The 23,222-nt window shown below is 48.5% G+C and overlaps 1 protein-coding gene across 1 annotated transcript in view; it reads left to right on the top strand.

Annotated features, from left to right (window-relative positions):
* Positions 1–23,222, top strand: part of LOC128945575 (zinc finger protein 883-like) — a 121,570-nt gene that overhangs the window by 23,871 nt on the left and 74,477 nt on the right. Inside the window, exon 2 of the mRNA XM_054289311.1 lies at positions 21,690–21,972. Coding sequence (XP_054145286.1) covers positions 21,690–21,972 — 283 coding nt within the window. The remainder of the gene's footprint in view (positions 1–21,689; positions 21,973–23,222) is intronic.

The following is a 23,222-nucleotide window of genomic DNA, read 5'->3' as shown; positions in this document are numbered from 1 at the left end:
TGTACAATTATCCCACACCCCCGAATGTAGGATATCCACAGGGCTTTCTATAGCCCCAAGCTTAATCAGTCTCGGCAATGTGAGAGTTAAACCTCTAAGTTTACATTCTATACCCCATTGTGCATGCATTTCTGTTACAACCTTTGCAATGGCTTCCATGGTCCACGCCGGTCCGGAGGCGTCCCTCCCGCTGCACTAGGCCAGCTGTGCAGCCGCCATCCTGTGTCCAGGCGAATCCCCGTTCCCCGGGTGCTGATCGGCTCCCACGTGTTCGGCACCAGTTGTTGCCTTCTGATACAAGGCAAGGCGACCTGGTTCTGAGGAAACGGCACGGCGACCCAAACTCTCCAGGGTCGCTCGGGCCAATGAAGCACACAGACACCAATGTGGTGGACGGTCAAAGGCCTTTATTATCTCTTCTCATGGGGTTTTATAGTCTAAGGGGGTCTCTACGTCAGAGGGGGGGTCTGCCTTTACTATCTATGGTTAGTAAGGAGTGGAAAGTTACCAGAAGTGAAGTGGAAAGTTACTACTGTTAGGGGGGCTACATTCCTAGGGTGATATCTTATCTTAGGGGAACAGGGGGTCCTGCCTTTCCGTTACATCCCGTGATCTTCCGACCGCCTGTCCCTACTGACCACATCAGTAGCAGTGTACGGGATTTCTTTGGTGGTTACATGCAGGTCAAGATCCTCATTATTGGTATAGCTGCATTCTGTTTTAATTAGAGGTTTTGTGTTATTGTAACAACAGTGTTCCCCACAATTTTTCATCACAGCTAATTCTGTTTGAGGGTAATTTTGATTAATGTGAGAAGTTTCCTTCTCCTCTGTCTCTTGTGTGGAATCAGCGTTCTGTGAATTTTTAACATGTTCCTCTCTCAAGGCAGCCCGTAATAAATTATTTTAATTTCTTTCTTCATCAAATTGTTTTTGCAGAACTTCAACTGGATTTTGAAGGGAGTTTATTGTAGCATTTTCCTCACTTCTGGACTTAAAGCGAGTTTCTATGGCTGCTGTGAGCCAAACTCCCAAAACTGAGCAGTGGAGGGTTTTATTTTTGCCCAGGTTTAATGTTGCAAAGAACATATTCTATCAATAATATTTTCTAAATTAAACCAATTGCAGTTTGCCCACTCTTCTCCTCATGGAGAAGATATGGCATTGTATTTAGCAAGCAGAGCATAAAATTCAGCTTTACCTTTTGCACTGAGGTTTTGAGTCATTTTGTGAAGGGACCAAAACCACAGCAGGGAGGTGCAAACTTAAGTTACAGAATCACACAGCTTTGCTGTGTTCCCCTTTGCTTCCCTGGGTGGGTGAAGAGACAAAATCTGCCTGGGAGGCCCTGCTTAGTTTCTTTAGGTTGCCCGTTCCTTCCCAGACAGTCCAGATACACACACACACACACATCCCCACATACACACACCCCCACACCCACACACACAAAACAGTTATTTTGTAAAAGGGCTCAAAAACTTTGACAGGGAAATACTGATGTAAGTTACACAACCACACAGCTCTTGCTGTGTTTCCCCTCACTTCCCTGGGTAGGTGAAGGGACGGATCTGCCTGGGATGCCCTTGCTTAATTTCTTCAAATTTTCTCTTCCTTCCCAGACAGTGCAGATGCACACCAACACAACAGAAACAGTTCCCCCTTTTGCATGGAGAGATCATTTGTGAAATTCTGGAGACAAAACCCTCAGCAGAGTATGAGGATTGCTTTTTTCACCTGTGCGTGTGCAGATCGCAAGAAAATCGAATCACACCCCCTGTGCTGTGAAACTTCCTTCCCCTGGTACAGACTGCACACAGCCCTGCAAACCCCTCTGTCTGTCAGAATCCTGTCCATGACACCAATTTAATGTCACAACCCGTCCTTACAAACGGGTTTGTGATGATTCGTGAATTGATCTCAGAGTGCAAAAGAACCCGGCACGGCACAGGGGATTTGCAGTAATAATCAAAAACCAATGCATCCTTATTGAATGACCACAGCAAAATGCGTTAGGGGGAATTGGGGAAAAGGGGAAGTATAAGAAAAAAGAGGGAGGAAGGGAAAGGAAGGTATATAGCTACCAAATGCAGAGAGATGAAATCCTTTGAAGTCTTCAGTCAACAGAGTTTGCCTGGTCATGTCAGGGGAGATCTCAAAGATTCTGATCAATTCAAACTCCTATTATTGCCTTTTTAAATGGGGTAAGGGGATGAGTCTTGAAATTGAATCAAAAGTAGTAAAGAATACTCTGTTGTAATTTCTGGGGAAAAAAAAAAAGGTATTGCAGAAGGGTACAAACAGTCCATATTCTCAGCAGTGGGTGAGAGCCATTGTCTCCTTGGTCCAATGGCCACAGCTGCAGGCAAACATCTGGCTTTGGTCAGCTCACCTCCCCCCACACCTCCCCTGGTTGGGGGTTTCAGTCCCAGCCCTTGGGAGGAGGGGGAGCTTCTCCACATGGGGGTCTCATGTCTCAGCCCTTGAGGGAGAGGCTTCTCCCATCTCAGTCCGTGCCTCACGGTGGTCATGAAGCAGATTTGCAGTTTTCTGTGAGGACCACCAAAATAACCCTAGAAAAGTCCAGCCAGGCCAGGAGGTGGGGAAATTCCAGGGCCATTGTTGTGAAGCGGGTGCAAGGGAAGAAAAGGGCAAGGTGTCCCCCTTCTCCTTTTCATTAGGTTCAGTCTTCCATGGAAACAAACACACCTGCAAACTACAGCTGGGCAAGCCAAGGGCTTTGCTCAGGCCTCAGGGTCTTGGTGAACAACTCTCCTGAGCGAGACCAGGATTCCAACCAGGGTCTTTTTCGGTGGTCCCAGTTTCTGTCCTTTTCACAATGATCCTGAGGCAGATGAGAGAAACTTTGGACAGAGACTGACACTGTCCTCAGCCACCCCTAGGGCAGTGCGGGCCAAGCCCAGGGACACTGTAGGGTCATGGGGACACCACACAGGTGCCACCAGGGACATGGCACTGCCACCTGTCCAGTGGCACCAGTTCAATGCCAGTGTCCCTGTGCCACTGCCACCAGTCCTGTCCTGGTGTCCCCAGTTCCATCCCAGTGCCAGCAGTACAGTGCCACCAGCCCAGTGTCCCCAGGGCTGCCCCACTGTCACCACTCCAGTGTACCCAGTTCAATTCCAGTGCCACCAGTTCTGTTCCACTGTCACCACCCAATGCCACCGCTCAGTGTCACCAACCCAGTTCCAGCCCAGTGTCCCAAGTCCTGTCCCAGTGCCACCAGCCCTGTGCTCCCAGTGCCACAGCCCCCATTGTCCCGATACCAATGTCACCAGCCCAGTGCCATCAGTTTCAGCCCAGTGTCTCCAGTCTCATCCAAGTGCCCCTCATCCTGTCCCAGTGTCCCTGTCACAATGTCACAGTTGTGTCCCAGTGTCTCCATTCCAGTGTCACCAGTTGTGTTCTGGTGTCACCAGTTCCACCCCTTGCCACCAGCCCAGTGTCCCCAATCCCTTCCTAATGTCCCCATCCCAGTGTTCCCTCCCAGTGTCCCCAGTCCTGTCCCAGTATCCCTGTCCCTGTGCCACCAGTTCCCTCCCATTGTTCCCAGTTCCAGCCCAGTGTTCCTGTCTCAGTCCCATCAGCCCAGTGCCACCAGGGATGCCCCAGTGTCACCAGCCCAGTGTCACCGATTCCACCTCAGTGCCACCAGTTCTATCCCACTGTCACCACCCCAGTGTCCTCCAGGCTGTCCCAGTGCCACCACCCCAGTGCCACCAACCCAATGTCCCCAGTTCCATTCCAGTGTCACCAACCCAGTGCCACCAGTTCTGTTCCACTGTCACCAGCGTTTTGGGGGTTTCGGGGGATCCCAGGTGGAGTCTGGGGGCTCCTGGGGGGTTTTGGGGGTTCCTGGGAGGTTTGAGGGATCCTGGAAGGGTTTTGGGGAGGTCCCAGGTGAGGTTTGGAGGTCCCAGGGGAGGTTTTGGGGGTCCCAGGTGAGGTTTCCAGGGATTTGGGGCTTCCCAGTTGAGAATTCCCAAAGTTTTGGGGTTTCCCAGGTGAGAACACGGGCCAGGGGCTCAGAGGGGCTGAGGAGGGAGGGCCTGGGGGCGTTCTGGGGGGCTCCAATCAATGGGGGGTGTCCAGATGGTGCTGAGGGGGAGGTGTGGTGAGTGTGAGGGGGGCTCTCATGGATTTGATGCCTCAGGTTTTGGCTTTTCTATTTTTCAGATTCTGTGCTGCTTTACTCTGTGGGTCTGGGCTTCGTATTAAGGGATGCTGAGCTCTGTTCACAGAGCAGGGAGACAAAACAATTCCTGCTCTAGCTGGGAGCCCAAGGACAAATAATCCAAACTTCAGGCCCAAGAGCATAAACAACGGGCACTGAAGAGAGAAAAACAAGAAGGATGGGGCTTCATCATCTAAAGACATAATTGGACAATTAACTCCAATATGCAAATGGAGCAGAACTTATAAAAGTGACAGACCTCGTGACCGGCCATCCATTTTGTGGCCATTTTGGTCCATCTTGGGCGTGGCCCTGGCTGGGCTCTTGTTCTGCCCAAGGTGTATCTACGGAGGCCTTTTAACAAATGCCTGCTTTATTGTGTAACCGTGTCTGGCCTCTGTTCTAGGTCAGCCTTGTGAAGGCCTCAGTTTGTGGCGAGCACGAAGGGAGCCGAGGCACCTGGGCAGGGCTGGAGCAGAGGCAGAGGAAGGTGCAGCTGCTGCCCCCAGCCCGCGGCACTGGCGGGGCCCAGGTGCGGGGCAGAGGGTGCGGGAGGCCGAGAAGCTCGGGAGGAGCGAGAGAGGCGTGAGCGGCTGCAGGGGCGCTGTGTTTATCGGGGTGAGCGTGGTGGGAAAGGGCGTTTTGTGTTTGGGAGCGCAGCGGGTGCGGGGCTCGCTGTGCCCCGGGCCAGGGAGGGCGGGCGCTGTGAGCAGCGGGGTTGGATTGCGGGGCTGGGCTTGGCCTGGGGCCGGCAGTGCTGGTGCAGGGATCGTTCCCGCAGCGCCGCTCCGGAGCGCCGCGATCGGAATCTCGCTCTTTCTCTCTCTCGTTGGTTCTTTTAATTTCTGCTCAGAACTGTTAAAATTCCGTGTGTATATTCTGCTGCGAGTGCTGTAGTGATAATATCCCGAGAGACAGTCCTGTAGGATTAGCACTGAGAAACTGGGGAGCCCTTACCGGGGGGAGCCTTGTTTTTCAAATGCAAACTTATTGGACTCAGAAAAGATCTGGCCGCGGTATAGAGGAGCTAGAGGGCAATCAGACGAGGCCCGAGTTTGGTAGTTGGGATAAGAGATTATTATCAAGTTTGATTTCCCGTAGACGCGAGGATAAATCCTCAGGGTGCTCAGGTGAGCTGGAGTATGCGAGGCTCTTTATGGTGCCAGCATGTCAGGGGAGCCCAGCAGCAAAGCAAAAGGAAGAGCATCCCTTAGTCTGAAAGGGAAAAGGGGAGAAAAGGGAAAAAAGAGCCAATATTGGCAAACAAAAGTAAAACAAGGGAGGAAAAAGGCTCAGATCGAGTCTCTCCCGCCCTGAGGGTGGGGTCGGTCGGGTCCGGGCCAAGGCGTGCCCCCCCCCCGCCGCCACCACCCCCCCGCCGCTGCCGCCGCCAGCGCCAACACGATCGGGGGGCGGGGGAGGCGCAGCTCAGGCGGGGCCCAGCCAGGGAAAAAGGAGAAAGGGATGGCGCCGGCCCCGGGCCAGGAGGAGGAGCCGGGGCAGAGCCTTGTGCCAGGAGAGGGGAGGGGATGGATGGCGGGCCCCGCCCACGGCACCGCCCCAAGAGGAGGAGCCGGGGGTGGAGCCTTGTGCTGGGAGGGCAGAGAGGGAACCTCCCATGGGGGCGGGGTCTCAGCGCTCCCAGCCCCGTCCGTTTCCATGGCAACCGTGAACGCCGGACAGCGGCTTCAGGGGATGTCACCGGTGCGGGCGGACGCGCAGCCCGGGTTAAAAGACGCAGCAAATCCTGCGTGGGGCTCCCTAGGATCGGGGGGAGGCAAAATAGATTATATAGTACAACAGGGTCAGCCGAACCAGAGAGCTCCTGCTCCAGCAGCTCTGGGGAAAGTGAAATTGATGAACTCATTGCAGCCTTGAGCTGTACTAGATAGGGTTAGGTGCTCGGAAAATCTCGCGATGTCACGGAAAGCAGTAGAATTCCTCTCCCCCTAACGCCTAGTGATAAAGGATCACCCAAGAATGTAGTCCCCCCTAACATTAGTAACTTTCGACTCCTTACTAACCAATTACAGTAAGGTAAGACCCTCTGACGTAGAGAAAAAACTTTCCCAGTATAAAACCCGACAAGACGGGACAATAAAGGTCTTGAACCGTCCATCATACTGGTGCTAGCGTGTGTTCTTGGCCCGTGTGACCCTGGAGAGTTTGGGTTGCCGTGCCATTTCCTCAGAACCAGGTCGCCTTGCCTTGCATCCGAAGGCAACACTTGGGCAAGTGAAGGAGGGGAAAAGATCGTGAGAAAAGCCATCAAAGAGTGTAGCCCCATAGTGAAACGTACAAGCTAAAAAATGAGAAAAGAACCGGTTTTACAATCCCCACTTCGACCAGCAGTTGGCAACCAGGGACCGATACAGGTTAAGGTTCCATATTCCCTTGTGAAAAACACGGTTCACTTTCCTGTTAAAATTTAAAACTTTAATAAAGGACAGTAGGAGACAGAGACAGTAAAACAAAAATTACGGCTCAGTGCATCTTGGTACTAAGCCAAGAACATCCCTGCTAGTTTGGGAAACTCCCTTTTTATACCATTTCTATTACATCAGCCTATTGTGTATTCATAGACTCTTTTGCATATCCATCATCTAGTTTACATATTTCAGGAACTGTTTAGCATGGCTCCTCCTCAGCTCTGCCTTTTTAGAGCATGTGTGTTTCTTGGCTGTGGTTTTGGTTCCCTCTCTTGATCACTTCCACTCTGGGCCTTGGTCCACACTTTCTTCAGACGGCAGATGCTGATAGTTGGCACATCAATAGCAGGGTGCTCATGACGTGTTCACTGGATGTTATCCCGACTAAACAGACAGTTCAATCCTGACTAGATCAGCTACCACTACTACTAGGTCTAAGTTTTTATTAACAGCAGAAATAAAAGCAAAGTTATTTTAACATTGTACACATAAGATTCCTCTTAATATAACAATATAATAAGCACCTATAATAATCTTTCCTCTTCCCTTTTTACAAATAATTTGGCTTGAGCAGTATTTCTTTTTTTCTATCCTCCATTATTTGCTTTTTTTTTCATAAATAATTTTTGCTTCTTCCAAGTGGTCTTTCTTATTATTTTGTATGCACATAATCTTTTGTGCAGTCCCAGATGTAGTCAGTTTTGGGTCTATAGCATTGCCACTTAATCATTAAAACTGAAAATCAAGGACAAAGACTCTCTAACTAGTTAAAGTTAGAAAGTTGTATGTTTATTACACTGGTGGGTGGCCTGGAAGGGGTCATTCTTGAAATGCGTGACTGCACCACACAAGGATTTTTGCCTTCTATTTCCCAAAATAATATATATGCATAACCCCAGCACCTCCCATCCCCGCTTTGTATTAAAATGAGGTTATTAGTCCTTCACGTGTGCGCAATTTATCTCTGGAATTGGGTCAGTGGTCCCAAATTGGGTCAGTGGTCCCAGGGATGAAGTCAGGAAGGTCTTCATCAGGTCTCTGTGACCCCCTGGCACAATCCAAGGCCCCCTGCTTTGTGATGGATTGACACAGAGTCCAGGTGCTGGGCATTATTCTGCTGGTTTCAATATGTTCCTATATTGGTTCACTTGCTCCTCTTCCTTCTACTAATGAGCTCATAATGTAACAATTATCTTTAACTTAAGCATCTAATAATCATTAACCAGTTGTTGGTGTATCTGACTTCAATATGAATTGGTTCTAACCCTCAGTTAAAATCTAAAATTTTTTAAATCATAATTCAATCCCTACTCCTTCTTCAAGGTTGGTAAATTCTTTTACTAACATATAGGTTCTTCTTTATTGAGCCAACTTATGTGGTAAGTGTTTCTTAAAACCGTACCATATGTTCTCAATATTGAAGTTAAAGTTGCTACTTGCTGCAACAGTCTCTAATTCTAAATAAGTACTGTAATGGACAATATCAAACTTATACTAACCAAGAGAAGTAAAACAATAATTGGATGAACGAAGGTACTGAGCAAGTCAGCTGCCATTGGAGACTGCTCACAAAGCACATCCCACTAATGATGGGATGGGCCTTTTTCCAATCTTTTAAATACTTTCCGTATAGTCTCTGTGTCATGGTGTATTGTAATCAAAGTTCTTTTCCTTTTATCTTTAACTTTTTTTAGAATTTTCTTTAATTCATAATGTTTTAACAATTTGGTAACCAAAGTTCATCCCTATGGGCACAGGCAATATTTCTTGGACAGTGATCAAATTCGCCTTTCTATGTTGGTATGATACGACAGGTGCCTGATAGGAAAAAGCGCATCCTTTGATTTTGACAAAGTTACAAATGCACAAGTTAAATTGAGTTTCCTTCACTGTGATCTCATCTACTATTATAGTGGGGCATGCTGTTCTGAGGCAGATACAACTTTTTTTTGTATACACAGGCAAGGTTATCTGGTTAATGGGATGCATTTCAAAGTGAGAAATACTTCACTCTGTATCTAAGTCTAAACTCAGAGCAGTTAGTTAAGCATTTGTCACAGTATTTAGAATTCTTGATGAGATTCATGGAATCTGTCTTGGACAAACACATATTTACATCCCCCAAATATTTCTTCTTTCTTACACAGTTGCATTTGTAACTTTTAGCATTTGACCCAGAGACTTTTGGGAGTTAAAATCATAGGCTTTCCCTTGGCACTTATATACTGGTCACATGATATGGAAGTGGTGCTGCATTAGCTGTGGTTACAGCAATAATCATAAATGACACAACTCTCTAAGCTACACCTACTTGATTATCAATTTCAACGACAAGTCGTTCTGTTCTTTGGGGGATTATTACACTGTGCTTATCATTTTACTCACACTCTATTTATTTTCTCGAGAAAGTTTTAATTTCAGTTTGTTGTTACCCATTGTAACTTTCTAAAGTCCCTCAGGAGCCTTCTTCACTCGGGAATGATGGATCTAGGTGCTTTGTTCCTTAATCTTGATTGCAGTAAAGGTGGTGAGGAGCACTTGGGCGGTCACCAGATGTCGCTGTAGGACACGAAAGAACACAAGCACACCACCGTTCTCAAGGTGAAGGAAAAAAGGGAAGTTGATTTTCTGACTCCAATATTTATAGTTTTACAAAAGTGACAGCGGATTGGAGGGTGACAGTGACACCTCTCCAATGACACTGGTTAAACCAACAGTCCATCAACTCTCTCCTCCTCCATCAAGGAATGCAAAACAATGAGTTATTTACAGAAAGTGTGTGAGAAAGTTCACTACAAGAATGTCAACATCAGAAGGCATAGAAAATCCTAAAAAACCAGGGTGACACACCCCTTGTAGTTGTATGTCTGTTTTGATTAGTATTATTGTATTATGGCTTACCTTCGAGGAAAATCTGTCCATAATTACCTCACCCTTTGCTGCTTTCTTTGCCTCTCCATCCGCCAGCTCATTTCTTTCCTCCAATTTTAAGCTCACTCTCTGGTGTGCCTTAATATGCTTTTTCAGGTAGCTGAACTGCTTCCAGCAGCCGGATTGTCTCTTCTTCCCTTGTGAGGTCAGCAGTCCCCTCTCCTTCCAGATGGCTCCATGCACATGCACGACTCTGAATGCCTTTTGCTGTTTCTAAGGCACGGGTCCATGCATTTATCTCAGCCTTCTGTGCAGAGGTACCTGTTGGTGAGGGTCCAGACTCTATTACCTCTCTGCAGGTAGTCACTGTGTACTTTGCATGTAGCTTTCCACTGGCAATGTAGCTGCTCCTGTCAGTGAGCCAGGTCTCTGCATCGTCCAGAGGAGTGTCCTTTTAGTCTGGGCAGCAGGAGTAGGTAGCTTCAATGGTCTCCAGGCAATCGTGGTGTACTGCTTCTCCTTGATTCCACTGAGAATAGAAGTTGGGTTGACAATATTAGTCACCACTATCTCTACATCATCTTGCTCTACCATGATGGCCTGGTATTTCAGAAACCTCTGTGGTGAAAGCCACTGGCCACCCTTTACTTCCAGTACTGTGGACACTGTGTGGGACACTAGCACAGTCATTTTTGTCCTAGGGTAGACTTGGGTGCTTCTTGAATATTCAGCACAACCGCTGCTACACCTCTGAGGCAACCCGGCCATCCTTTGGCTGTTGCATCTAGTTGCTTAGAGAAGTAAGCAACTGCCCTTCGGTATGGACCCAAGTCCTGAGCCAGTATTCCCAGGGCAATTCCTTGCATGGACAAATAGAAAGAATGGTTTACTTACATCTGGAAGTCTCAAGGCTGGAACTGACATAAGGACACTCTCTAGCTGGTGAAAGGCCCGTGTGGCTCCTTTTGTCCACTAGAGATCTCTGTTTCCATCGGCAATAAGAGCATAGAGGGGTCTGACGAGCAGTGCATAATTATAAACCCACAGCCAGCACCACCCTGCCATGCCTAAGAAGGTTGGGAGTTCCTTCGTTGTCTGTGGTTTTGGGGTTTGGCATACGGCTTCCCTGCCTTAAAGCCTGCTGCTCAGCACTCACTTCTTACCCCAGGTAGATTACCTTCTGTTTCACTACCTGTGCCTTTTTCTTTGAGACTCTGTGTCCTTGGAGTCCTAGGAAATTCAAAAGGCTTACCATCCAGGCTTCCCTCGTCCGAGTGGCTACTGGAAGATCATCCACGTACTGCAACAGCCTCCTTTCCCCTTGTGGAGCTTCCCGGGACTCTGGGTCTATGCAAACTGTTTTCCAATCGGAGTGGGGAATTTTGAAGCCTTCAGGCACATGGACCATATGAGCTGTGTTTGAATGCAAAAGTTTTCTGGCTGGCTTCGTGGATAGGGAGGCAAAAGAAAGCATCTCTTAGGCCTAAAACAGTGAACCAGGTTAGCTCAGGTGTTAAACAAGTTAGTAAAGTATATGGATTTGCTACCACAGGGTATAAATTCTGTGTTATCTTATTGACAGCCCTCAATCCAGTACTATCAATTATTGGGCTGATTCCTTCCCTATCTTCCTTTTGAGGGTACTGCTCAGTTCTCACTGGTTGTGTTCTTTCCTTAAGCTTGATTGCTATGTGGGGGCATTTTTCACTCTCCCTGGTACAGCAGAGGCCCATACCCTCGACAACACTTATTTACTTATTCTAGTATCTCTTTACTAATGTATTTCTTAATTTCAATGGCTGTTAATGTTAAGCCTAACATCTTTATATCATTTGCCTCCAGAGTAACCTTTCTCATTTGAGAATGTTTAGCAAATGGAGCGAATTGTACAAAAGCTTCTAAGTACACATAGTACACATGTTACTGTAAGGGTTTGCAAAAGTATGCCTTCTCAGACTGATCAGTTGTTCCCCGCACTACAACCGAAACATTCTCCACAAGTACTAAAGCTTTATTTAAAACTGAATATATGGCCCTTGTGTTGACTAAAATTCTACCCTTTTCTTTCTTCTGATCTCACTGCCTCTTGCAGAGGGGTCTGTTACATCCTAGTTCTGGATGAAATTGAACTGCCAGGAGGGGGATGGGTTCGAGTGGGTATACTTTTGGAGCCTAAGTCTTCTTTCCTTTTGGAGAGGTCATCTTTATCCTTCCTCCCTTACCTTAGGAGAAGCCTTTACAAATCATATGTACTCATTTTGCGAACTGTAATCACTTTGCATTTCAGCATGATAATCTTTGTTTGACTTCATATGTTGCTATCTTATGCTGCATGCTGAACAACAGGTTTGATTTACTTTCTCTTTGCCTTGTCTTCCTTTTCAAGGGCCAAGACCAGGGGGCGGTCTGATCTCACAGTCTCTTTGCCATTCTGGGTGATTTCTTAAAACAAAAAGACATATCAGCATACAAAACCCCATCCCATTTACCTTCCTATTTAAAACCGTATTAACTGCAATGAAGTATTATAAATCTTCGTATTTTCTGAGCTGCTCCTAATGGCAGCCTTTTCCCAGTGAGCCCCTCCTAAAAGGGGCTAATTTAGCAATCTCTTTGCTCAGGTCAGTTTTCATTATCTCTTTCTCCTTGCCCTATCTCGCTTCCACCCAAACTTCTCTTTACAAAGCTTCATAGTAGTTTCTCAGTCTTCCTCCTACACACACACACACAGCTCCAGGTGGCAAGTATCAGATGTGATTTCCCACACACGAGCTTTAAGATCTTAGGTTCTGAATCAGCTTGATCAGAAACCTTTAATTTACACTCAGGGCATGTGCCCTGACGCTTATTAGAACAGCAATACCAGCGTTTCTCACAGACACCGCACTGCAATAATACTAACGCAGCGTGCCAGCCTCCTGATGCACCGAAGCAATTGCCCGCAGAGGCAGGCTATTCTGTTTGTTACAAAGAACTCTAAATCCCTACAGCAGGCTGTTCCCAGTCCAGACTTACTATAGTACCAGCTCAAGTCTCATAAACTCATTCATCTCTTCTATCTAAACTCTGTTTTACAAAAAATATCAGTCCTTTCTAGTTCTCTTCTTGCACAATCTAATTAAGCACTGTGTCTACTTACACTCGTTTTACTGCCTTGCAGAAAGGCTGTGCTTGTCACAGCCGAAACTCTGATACGCCCACAGACACAGACACACACACTCCCCCTTTATCTCAAATTCACTAGAGCCAAGGCTTGAATTGCTGTGAGGGGAGAATTCTTGGAATTCCTTTAATTTGCTTTACTATAGTTAAACATAAATCACCATACCATAGTTCTTCTGTGTAAAATGCTACTCTTGTTGCAAACAAAATCTGAAAATCTCCACAAACACCACTATACAATCCGAGAATCAAATTACCACAATGCAGTGGAAGAAAATCACCACACAAAATCACTGGGAAAGGGCATATCTCTCAAAGTGCCCCTTTTCTCAACACAACACAGCATACCATAATTCAGCATTTACTCACATCAGTTTTCCCTGGACACAAATCAAAATAACAGCACACAGTCCAGAGATCAAGTCCAAACATTCAGGGCAAAGGAACTCTCTGAGCTCGTAGTCACGGTTAAAATGTACCAAATCTACACAAATCACTACATTTAAACACAATTAATACCGTCACTGACGTTTCTCCACCCGCTTCTCCGCGGGACACTTCTCTCCCTACCCCCGCAGCCTGCTGCAGCCGGCGCCTCAGGCCTCACTCGGCTGCTTCAAACACGGGTAGTATTCACTCCCCTGCACTGTAGGGCACTGTAGATCTACTTTCTTTTATACAGCATACACTGATACACTTGCACGATTAGAAACACAGTGCACTGACCACACAATGCATTAACCATACAGTGACACAGTGTTTGACACACACACGCATATAGAGATTCATTCGACCCACTCCCAGGGTCGCTAGCGGCTGCTCTATCAGAACAATGAACCCCCATCTCTAATCCAGGTGCTTCACCAGCTACACCCAGATGTCTCAGTGATTTACTCCCTAGCTCTCTTTTTACCCGGGGGCCCCTCAGTACATACCGTATTCTCCTCCGCAGGCCAGCAGGTCCTTGTCTGTCCTTGCAGGAAGCAAGTCGAGACGAGCAGAGCCCCACCAGGAAAAAAATCTTAGGGAGCTCCTTGGAGGTCTGTCTATCCCCCCGCCCAGGCAGGGACAGAGAACTCCTGCCTTGGCTCGCCATAATGTTTTGCGGAGAAAAGAAGAAAACTCTACAACTTTGTCAAAGTTGTAAAGTTGGTATGGTTATTACAGCTCTGGATGCACGCGGAGATTGCTCTCTTCAAAAAAGGCATGCGTACCTCTGAGAACTTCAGGTCTCTTTTTATCTCTCTCTTAAATACATATGCATACAGTTTCACAATAGGTTCATACATATTCATTTTTATGGGTTTCGTGTGACATTTACCACTAGTTCCTTTGTATCAGAAAAAATTCCGAGGTCAGGTTGACTTGCCCTTACAGCAGTCTCTGTCTCCTTCTATCATCTTCTGTCTCCCCCCTTTATCCTTCGCTGAAGTAACTTCACTCAGCTTAGGGCTTCCAGTCTGGCTAAATAACTATGGTTTCTAACTACAGACTCAACTCAAAAATGTACATTGCACTTAAATTAAAATGGATTTCTATCCTGGAAATTTTTCACTTTACTTCACTCACCCTGGGCTCTGCCTTGAGCTGTGCAAATTCCATCAGTGCCCGAAAGCAGAGCTTGGGGTGAGGGGCAGAGGGAATCAGCCCAATTCCTGCCCCAGGCAAGGGACCCAGGTACATTGTCCACACTTTGCCCAGCAGTGTTCATTTGCATTTCTAAAGCTCCTCTGCAGGCTGCCTGGAATGAAGCTTCTCTTCCAGGGCAGCCATCTGGTGAGTCACATGTGGCCCTCCAAGAATATGTTTTTTTAAAAAAAGTATTAACTATTTATGCTCAAAGTATTACAGTTAAATCTCTTCGATTTTGCAAATGCCCCATAAAGGAGAACGTGGAAAAATCCAGACCAAAACTTGATTCTCACACTTCTGTCCCAAACCTACCTGACAATATAAAGTGGGAATATTATGAAAAATTTTTCTCATGTTGTAATTTTGTCACTGAAACCGCCGGGAAAACAAAAACTCTCCAAGAATCACTTTAGTGTTAGAGAGTCAAAGGATTCCATGGTTCTGGCCAGGATGTGCAACAGAAATAATTTCTTTCACAAATAGCCCAGCTGTGCAGAGAAAATCATTCCATGGCATGTGAGTTTTACTAGATTTTTCCTAAACTTTATGTAGTCTGAACCAATCTAAATCCACTGCTTTAATGTTCATTGCTTCCAAGTTGTGTAAGTTTTTAGTATTTGGTTTCCTGTTGGACCCGGATTCCTTCCCCTCTGATGTGAATTAAGTCTCCACACTCCTGGATTTCCTTCTCAGCCTTTTCCAGCCCGGGTGTCTCCAGCTCTGCTGGGGGCAGTGCCTGGGGTAGTTGTTGGTTGTTGTTTGCTGCTGGGTATTCCCAGTCTGTTGGGATGTTAAACTCATCTCCATTGAGTGGTATAACACCCTTTAAATAAAAGCTTTAAAATTCATTTCCCAAAGGCAAAGACAAACCAAGCCTGAGCAGAGAAATAAGATTTAAAAGGATCAAAATCGGTACATTTTGCAGCAGTGCAATGGCAGGCAGCCCAGAGTGTGGGTGTCAGTTAGCCCCAGAGTGGAATTGTGCCGTGGTGTTCCCCAGCAGCTGTGGCAGTGCAGGCCCAGCCAGCGCTGAAGCTGCAGCAGTGGCAGCAAGGCTTGGCCCCAGTGGCTGGAGAAGGCAGAGGAGGGTGGCCAGGATTGCAGAGGATTCCAGGCGAGGATCTGTGGGCAGGCGCAGGGGCTTGGCCCGCTGTGGAGCCCTGGCTGCTGCTGCGTTGCCTTCAGGGCAGGCTCAGGGGCGGCCTCCCATCCTCCTGCTGCAGGCGGGAAGTGCAAATCTGCGGGGCTTCAGTGCCCTTGAGGCCAGGCTGAGGGGTCGCCCCATGTTGAGCTGTGCTGGCGGCTGTTTGTGGCCTCAGGGACACTTGGCATGGGCCCCTTGGCCACCAGTGGTGCTGCTTTGCACTCCTTAGGAAGGAGCCGATGTCCTGGCTGGGTGTTGGCAGCAGCAAAGTGCCAGGGCAGGCTCTGTGCCAGCCCAGCTTGCTGTGGGAGAATGTGCCTTGATATCTGCTCCAGTGGTTGCTGAAGCAGTGAGAATTGCTTTTGCCCCCCTGTTTGGTGCCATGGTGTCAGCAGAAGATGTTGAAGCCTTCCTGCTCAGGGCATTTCAGTGCCAGGCTCTCACACGCAGCCACAGCTGGGCGGGTTGAGCTGAGCATGGGGCAGTGACCTGCGCTGTGTCTGATTCCCCTTCCTTCCCTCCGCTGGAACAGGGTGTTGCTTTTAGACACCACTTGTACTGGTTGCTTCAGAGTACTTTGGGGAGGCTCCATATCTAATTTTCCCTATTTTCCTGGGGCTGCCCACACTTCTGGGTTCACTTCAGATCGGCCTCATCAGACATTTGACACAGAGGTACAACAGAACCAGCCTCTGTATCTCTTTTTATAATAATAATTTGTGTTACGAGTTTAGTGATCAAATCCCTTCCCAGTAAATTATGATAACAATTAGGAGCAAATAAAAATTCACACATTTGAAACCCATCTCCCGGATCTACGAAAAGTGATTGAATAAAACCATATATCTTTCCCACTTATCCCCTCACTAATGAAACATATTTTTAGCATTTTCCCACCTTAGATCTAAGATTCAGAGTGGATTTAGAGGCCCCTGTGTCCATCAGGAAATGCCTCCTCTCAATGCAAACCCACCCTGAATGTTCTCAAGGGCTGCACTGTGGAGGGTCCCTGGTGTGATGGGAGCTGTGACAGCCCTGCCAATCCATGTCCATCAAGGGGTGGACTTGCTGGTCCTGAGGGTGCTGCTGTCTGTGCTTGCAGTGTCCTTGTGCCGTGCAGCTGGAGCCCTGGTTCCTTGCCAGGGGCTGTTTGGGTGGGCTCTCCCCTGGTGAGGAGGGCAATGCCTCTGCCAGGTGCTTGTGGCCGAGCCCATGCCCTGGATGCTGGGGCCCCCTTGGGCCCTGGGGTTGATCCCTCAGGGGCTGTAGGAACTGTGCCCTGGCCATAGCCTTCAGCTTGGCCTTTTGCTGCTCCCTTCTTGCATTCACCTGCTGTGCCTTTGTGCCCAAGTGCTGCAGGGCCTTCTTGTGCCCCTCCTGCAGCCCCCTCAGTGCCTGTGGGTGCTTGTCTTGCTTTACAAGAGAGGTGTCTGCTCGGGAAGGCAGAAAAAGCCTCTCTTGGAATGAAGAATGCAAACCGCCTCCCTCTTAATTTCTAGATTAGTGAAATCAAGGGACTCTCAGGCAAAGATATGGGAATAGGAATACCAGTTCTTTACTAGTGTGTATAATAAAGCAAACAAACACCAACAGCTGCGGCACTGACAGCAAACAGAGCCCGGACCCAGTCCCGGCCTTTGGGCTGCGGCGCTTTGCCCTTGGGTGCAGTTCCGGGCACGGCCGGCAGGGGCGCTGGTGGCACCCGGAGGGCGGGGCAGCGCATCCCTCCCATGGGAACCTCTCTGAACGGAAATAGAGCAATCCCTTCATCTAACTCTTTCACTTTTTTACCTTCTATAGCCTTTCTCCTGTGTTTTGAGAAAGAATTTGGAGAGGGCTGCCTTTTAACCGAGCTCCTATTGTTTGAATAAGGTGCTTCCTGTAGAGAGACAGAGAGTTTCCCTGAACAGCCGGAGCTGTGGTTACCAAGGGGACGTAACTCAGAGCAGGACGGGGTCAGGGGAGGATATCCCGCCGAGGCTCGGTGGGAGTGTGGGCAGGGTCTGCTGCTGGAATCGGCAGAGGGGGATCTTCCCGTGGAGTCCGAGGTGGAGCGTGGGTAGCCCCCACATGGCTGATGGCGGCTGATCCGGCAGCTGCCGGCAGAGGAAGAGGCAGGTGGGAGAGCCCGGCAGCAGCGGCGGTGCCCAGCGCAGGTGGCACGGGCAGGGCAGCCGGGGATGGGATGGCTGGGACCCCCCCTGGGTGCGGTGGGCACGGTGACCTCGGAGCAGGCGGCAGGACAGAGCAACCCCCATCTTCCCCAGCATGGTCGGCAGAGCGGCCGCGGGCCAGGCAGTGGGAGCAGGGCACACAAATTGAGCAACAGCGCCGGGGCAGGTGGAGCTGCCCTGGGCAGTGAGGCCGCACCTGGGATGGAAACCGGGGCAGGCGGAGCTGAGGCGGGCAGCGAGCCGGGACCCGGCGCCTGGGCCGTGAACGGAGGGAGCAAGACCTGCAGAGGATCCCACTCTCTTTCTGATTTTTCCTCCTGCTCCTCTCCCTTTCATTTCCCTTTGTCTTTTCTTGTTTTTTTCTCGGAGGTTTCTCATCCTTTAAAGATTTTTATTCTTCTAAAATCTCCTGTCTAACATATGGCATATTCTCTTTCTTTTAGATTAAATGGGTTTTTTTACAAATAAATCCAGAGCCTAGCAAATCTAAACTTCTGCTTGGATACTTTGAAATGGCCGATGAGCTAACTCATGACCTCCTAATGTTGTTTTTCTCATCACTTTTTCATTTATCCTTTGGCAAATTAAGCATCTTTCAGTCACTTGCTTTGCAAATCCAAAAATCCCAATGCACCCATAGTTCCTTAAAAAATGATCACACAAAACTTGAGTGCCCCAGTGGGTTTTCTGATGCATGTCTTCTAATATTTTCCTAGAAGCACATTTTATTAAGTAATTGTCTTTCATCATGAAGTTTCCATTTCCCTGATTTATCTTGTTCATTTCCTGTCTTGTTTAATTCTTTTTTCACGGCTTCCCTAAACTTTGGAATTTGTGGTTTTTCCTCATTTGAAGTTAATATTAACATAACTCTTTCAGCTCCATTTTCTGCTGCATCCTTAGCTTTGTGATCTACCAAATTATTTCCTCTTCTTTCTGGTGTCTTTCCCTTTTGGAGTTCCATAATATGTACTATAGCTATCTCTTTTAGGTAATTGTAATGCCTCTAAAACCTCTAAAATAAGTTCCTCATGTACTAGTCCTTTTCTTCTTGAATTAAGCAATCTTTTTCCTTTCCAAATTTTTTACAGGTGTGTACTACTCTAAAGGCATACCTTGAATCAGTATATATAGTTCCTTTATTTTGTGTTTAATATTCTAGTGCTCTTTTTAAAGTATATAATTCACAAGTTTGAGCTTACTAGTTTAAGGTTAATTTCCCTTTTTCCATAGTTTGCACGTTTTTCCCATCAACTACTACATACCCTGTATTTTCTCCTTTTGCAAGGAGTTGTATCTCTGTTAACTAACATAACTCCCAAAGGATTATTTCTTTTTTTTTTTTTCCCTGTATGCAACTTACTGGTTTTCTGTCTCATTTTCAAGATCTTATCTATTAATCTTCTTCCTCTGTTTTTCACATTCACTAACAACGTAAATACCACTCTTCTTTCAACTACACACAGAAAAATAAAAAACTTTTTTCTCACACTACTTTCATACACCTCCCTCCAAGGAAATATAGTGAAGCTTAAAATACAGAATCTACATTACCTATATTTTCATTCATATACATTCACTCACTTTTATTTCTCACTCACTTCCACACATTCTTTCCCACCCTCAGGACACAGAGTGGATCCCTGTTGACAGAGAATCGCGGGTCCCTGTGGCCCCCCCTCACCTTGGGGTGGCCTCTGGGTCTCAGTATCTCCGGGCCTCCTGGGAGGGCCCTGACTCTGCTGCCTCTGGTGCCGTTCACCTGTGAGGCTGATTTGTGTGTCACTCACACTCTTTTAGCCACGGCCCCCTCACACGCCCTGGGGGGACAATGGCCCATTTGCAGGTCACCTGTACCTTATGCCACAGCCCCCACACGCCCAGGAGAACAATGGCTTATTTGTGGGTCACACACTCCTCTTTCCACAGCCCCCCTTCCCACCCGCCCGGGAAGCTGAGGCTGATTTTGTCTGTGACTCACTCTCACACACAACAAGACAACAATAAGGTATCTTTTGTTATAAATGATCAAATCGAGAGCCAAACTTATAGGAAAATTTAGCAAAGATTTATTAATTTGTCTGCAAGACAGAAGTTCGGTCATCTACGCTACCACAGCCAAGGGTCAGCATCGAGCCCGGGTTCGGTGCTGGGTGAACACGGATCTGAGCTCCGAATGTCAGAGTCTCCCCCTGTTCACAAATGCTGCCTGACGCAGCGAGTTCTTTTACAGTTTATTCTGCCCGAGGCAGAGATGACCGAATGTTCTAGCAGGTTTTAATTCTGGATGCTCATGGGCTCTCTTATCCCTCAAACCAGCAGATTTTTTAGGAGCCCCTTTTGTCCCGTTTCCTAGTGGATTGGGCTCGGAAACTCCTCTGCTCCCTTCCTCGGAGGGTCCAGCCCCTCTCTGAGACCCAGTCCCAGTTACCCCGGGGGATTCTCTCACTCCTCTTATCACTTGCTGTGTCTCTTTACTGGCTGCTTCCCTCGAGGAAAGTTGGAAACGCAGCGTGGCAGACTCCAGCACTCACTTGGCAGGTCTGGGAGAACCAGTCCTTGTCTCATTCACAGCCCAAAGCAGGGAATGAGGGGAGAAGGGAGCCCAGGAGCCCAAACAGCCCCAGCATCCCGAAATGGGGAGAGTGAAGTCGGGGGAGCTTTTGGCATTGCTGGGACTGCCAGCAGCCTGAGCAGGGCGGGCACCGGGCACAAGGGGGACCCCCAATCCAAGCGTGACCCCGAGCAGCTGGGACAGGGGGGAATCCCCGAACACCAGAGGGGAGGGACCAGGGACGGGGAACTCCTGGGAGGCTTTTTCAGGGCTGAATCTGGGTGTTTGGGAGGTTTTTCTGGAGCCCAGATGGCCAGTGATTGTAGAGATGGACTTGGGCAGAGCGACCTTCAAACTCAGTGTGTGTTGGGGAAGATGAAACAGGAAAGCCTTATAAATGCGATTGTCTGGCAAAAGATTTTGTGAACAGAAAAAGTATAAGGAAGATTGAAATGAAAGCAAGCTTTGAGATACCTCAGTTAGTGAACAACTGGAAAACAATGGTGTGGCCCAACTGAAGGTAATCCCCTTTTGATGAAACAATTCCCTCTGCTTGCAGACAGATCCAAGGGTCAGAGCAGACCCCACTACCTCAATAGAAAGGGTCCAAAGAGGAGTTTTTAGGGTTTAAAATGTAACACAGTATGGTGATATAATGATTTTTACAGGCTGTATGTAAATGCTGTAGGATTTGCATCTGGTACCAGATTGGTTAGTGAGAAATAGAATATTCAACAAAGAAGAAAATTTATTGTATTGTAACGGGACCCTTCCTCTCTTACACCCTTCTCCTCTTACTCTCTCACCCTCTCACCCTCTCTACCCCTCTCTTCTCTCGGGCCTGCTCTGAGCTGTGCCTGGCGGCTCCAAGCAGGGCCCTGCACCCAGGCCCTTTGCAATAAACCGCAAGTTCCACGCCCTGGCTGCAGAGATCTCTCGTCTCCGTCCGTCCCGACCGTCCTACCCCCCGATGCTCCTACAAACGCTCTCATCCCTTGTTTTCCCCAAACCAGGATTTCCCATTGCCAAGGCCTGGGAGGCTGCGAAGAAGAGGAAGATGCCCCGGGACACTGAGGCAGGTGAGGAGGAAGTCAGTGCCCCTTTCCCCTCTGTGCTGCTCCATCTCCCAGCCCAGCACGGCCCCGGCTGCAGCTCAGCCCTGGGGGGATCTCCTTGCCCTTGCCTGTGGCACGGAGGCAAATCCCATCCTGTCCTTGTCCTTCCTCCCCCAGAGCAGGAGCTGAGCATGGAGAGCAGGGAGGACAAATGCCCGCGGCAGAACCTGGTGGCAGAGGCCGTTTTGAGCGGCTCCACGGCGCAGGAAGCCAACGGGGAGGAAAAGCCCCGGAGATGCTGCACGAGGAGGGGCTGCAAACGCAGCCGGCGGGGATCTGAGGGGGAAGGAGCCAGCCTGGGCCGGGAAGGCGGCCAGAGACGGAGCCAGAGCTCGGAGCTGGTGCTCCATGAGAAGCTCCATGATGGGGAGAAACACCACACGTGTGGGGAGTGTAGGAAGTGCTTCAGGTGGAAAGGCGACCTGATCAGGCACCAGAGGATCCACACTGGGGAACGGCCCTATGAGTGTTCCAAGTGTGGGAAGGGGTTTCAGACCAGCTCCCATCTCCTCCAGCACTATCGGATTCACAGAGAGGAGAGGCCCTTCCAATGCCCCGACTGCGGGAAGGGACTCAAGGACAACTCCACCCTTGTCAAGCACCGGCGCATCCACACTGGGGAGAGGCCCTACGAGTGTCCCCAGTGTGGGAAGAGCTTCTCCAGCAGCTCTGACTTGACCCAACACCAACGGAGGCACCGGTAAGGGAAGCCCTGTGAGTGCCCCGAGTGCGGGCAGAGCTTCGTGCGCTGCTCCAGCTCCATCCCCCACTTTGGGCACAGCCCTGGTCACTCCCATTCCCTGTGATCCATGTTGAGAACACACTTGGCTGCTTCTACTTTCAATTTCACGTTAATTTTTTTCTATTCTCCATCTCTTTGCACTGGAGAAGCCAAGAGGAATGGATCTGTCACCTCAAAACCACTGAAATCCCAGTGAAAACAGCTCAATCTTACCCCAAAAAGAGCTCAAACCCACCTCAAAAAACTCAGTCCCACGCCAAACTCACTCGATTCCGCAGCCATCAGGCTGAGATGAGGTTGGGAGGTGATTTAGAGTCGTGGGGTCTCAGTTAGAGTGGTGGGATGGAGACTGTGTGGGGCTGGGTGTGTGGGATGTATTTGACAGCAAATAAAACCCTGAGACTTACTGATTTCTCTCCCGTTCATGTTCAGTCTGTTGCAGTTCTATTTGCAGAGTGCTGCCTTCTCAGCTCATTGTCTTGGTGTCCCCTTTTCTCTCCCGCCTCTCTTTGCTGTCTCTGTTTCTCTCTCAGTGTCTCCATGGATCCAGGGACCACCAGAGACCCTCCCTATATTTAATTGCCTCAGAGACCACCCAATACTCTCCCCTGATTTATTGCCCCAGTGACCACCAAAGACCCTCCCCTGATTAAATTGCCCCCTCCCCTAATTTAATTGACCCCTGCCACCAAAGACCCTCCCCTGATTTTGTTGACCTTTCCCTGATTTAATTGACCCCTCCCCTGAATTGACCCCTCCCCTGATTTAATTTACCCTTTCCCTGTTTTAATTTCCCTTCCCCTGATTTAATTGACCCCTGCCCTGATTTAATTGACCCCTGCCCTGATTTAGATGACCCCTCTGTCCCCACAGACCCTCCCCTGATTATTTATTATTTTATTTCCCAATTAGTATTTCAATTCCCAGTCCCAGGAGCTGAAGTCCTGCAGGCTGGCAGGGAAATGTCTCTGTAGGATTTTGCTCCATTTCCCTTCAAGGGCAGGAACATCTTTTCCTGAATGGGAGCTGGAACTCCAGACTTTTGGAATGTGTGCAGGCCAACACGGACTGGGATCAAACATGGACTAGGATCAGATAGGGGTTGGGATCAAATATGGACTGGGATCAAACAGGGACTGGGATCAAATAGGGACTGGGATCAAATAGGGACTGTGATCAACTATTCACTGGGATCAAATATGCACTGG

The sequence above is a fragment of the Melozone crissalis genome, unplaced genomic scaffold (assembly GCF_028551555.1).
Source record: "Melozone crissalis strain CALT ecotype California unplaced genomic scaffold, PUWL_Pcris_2 ptg000066l_1, whole genome shotgun sequence".
Taxonomy (NCBI): Eukaryota; Metazoa; Chordata; class Aves; order Passeriformes; family Passerellidae; genus Melozone; species Melozone crissalis.
The sequence above is the reverse complement of the archived record's forward strand: the minus strand, read 5'-3'. Positions and strand labels throughout refer to the sequence as shown.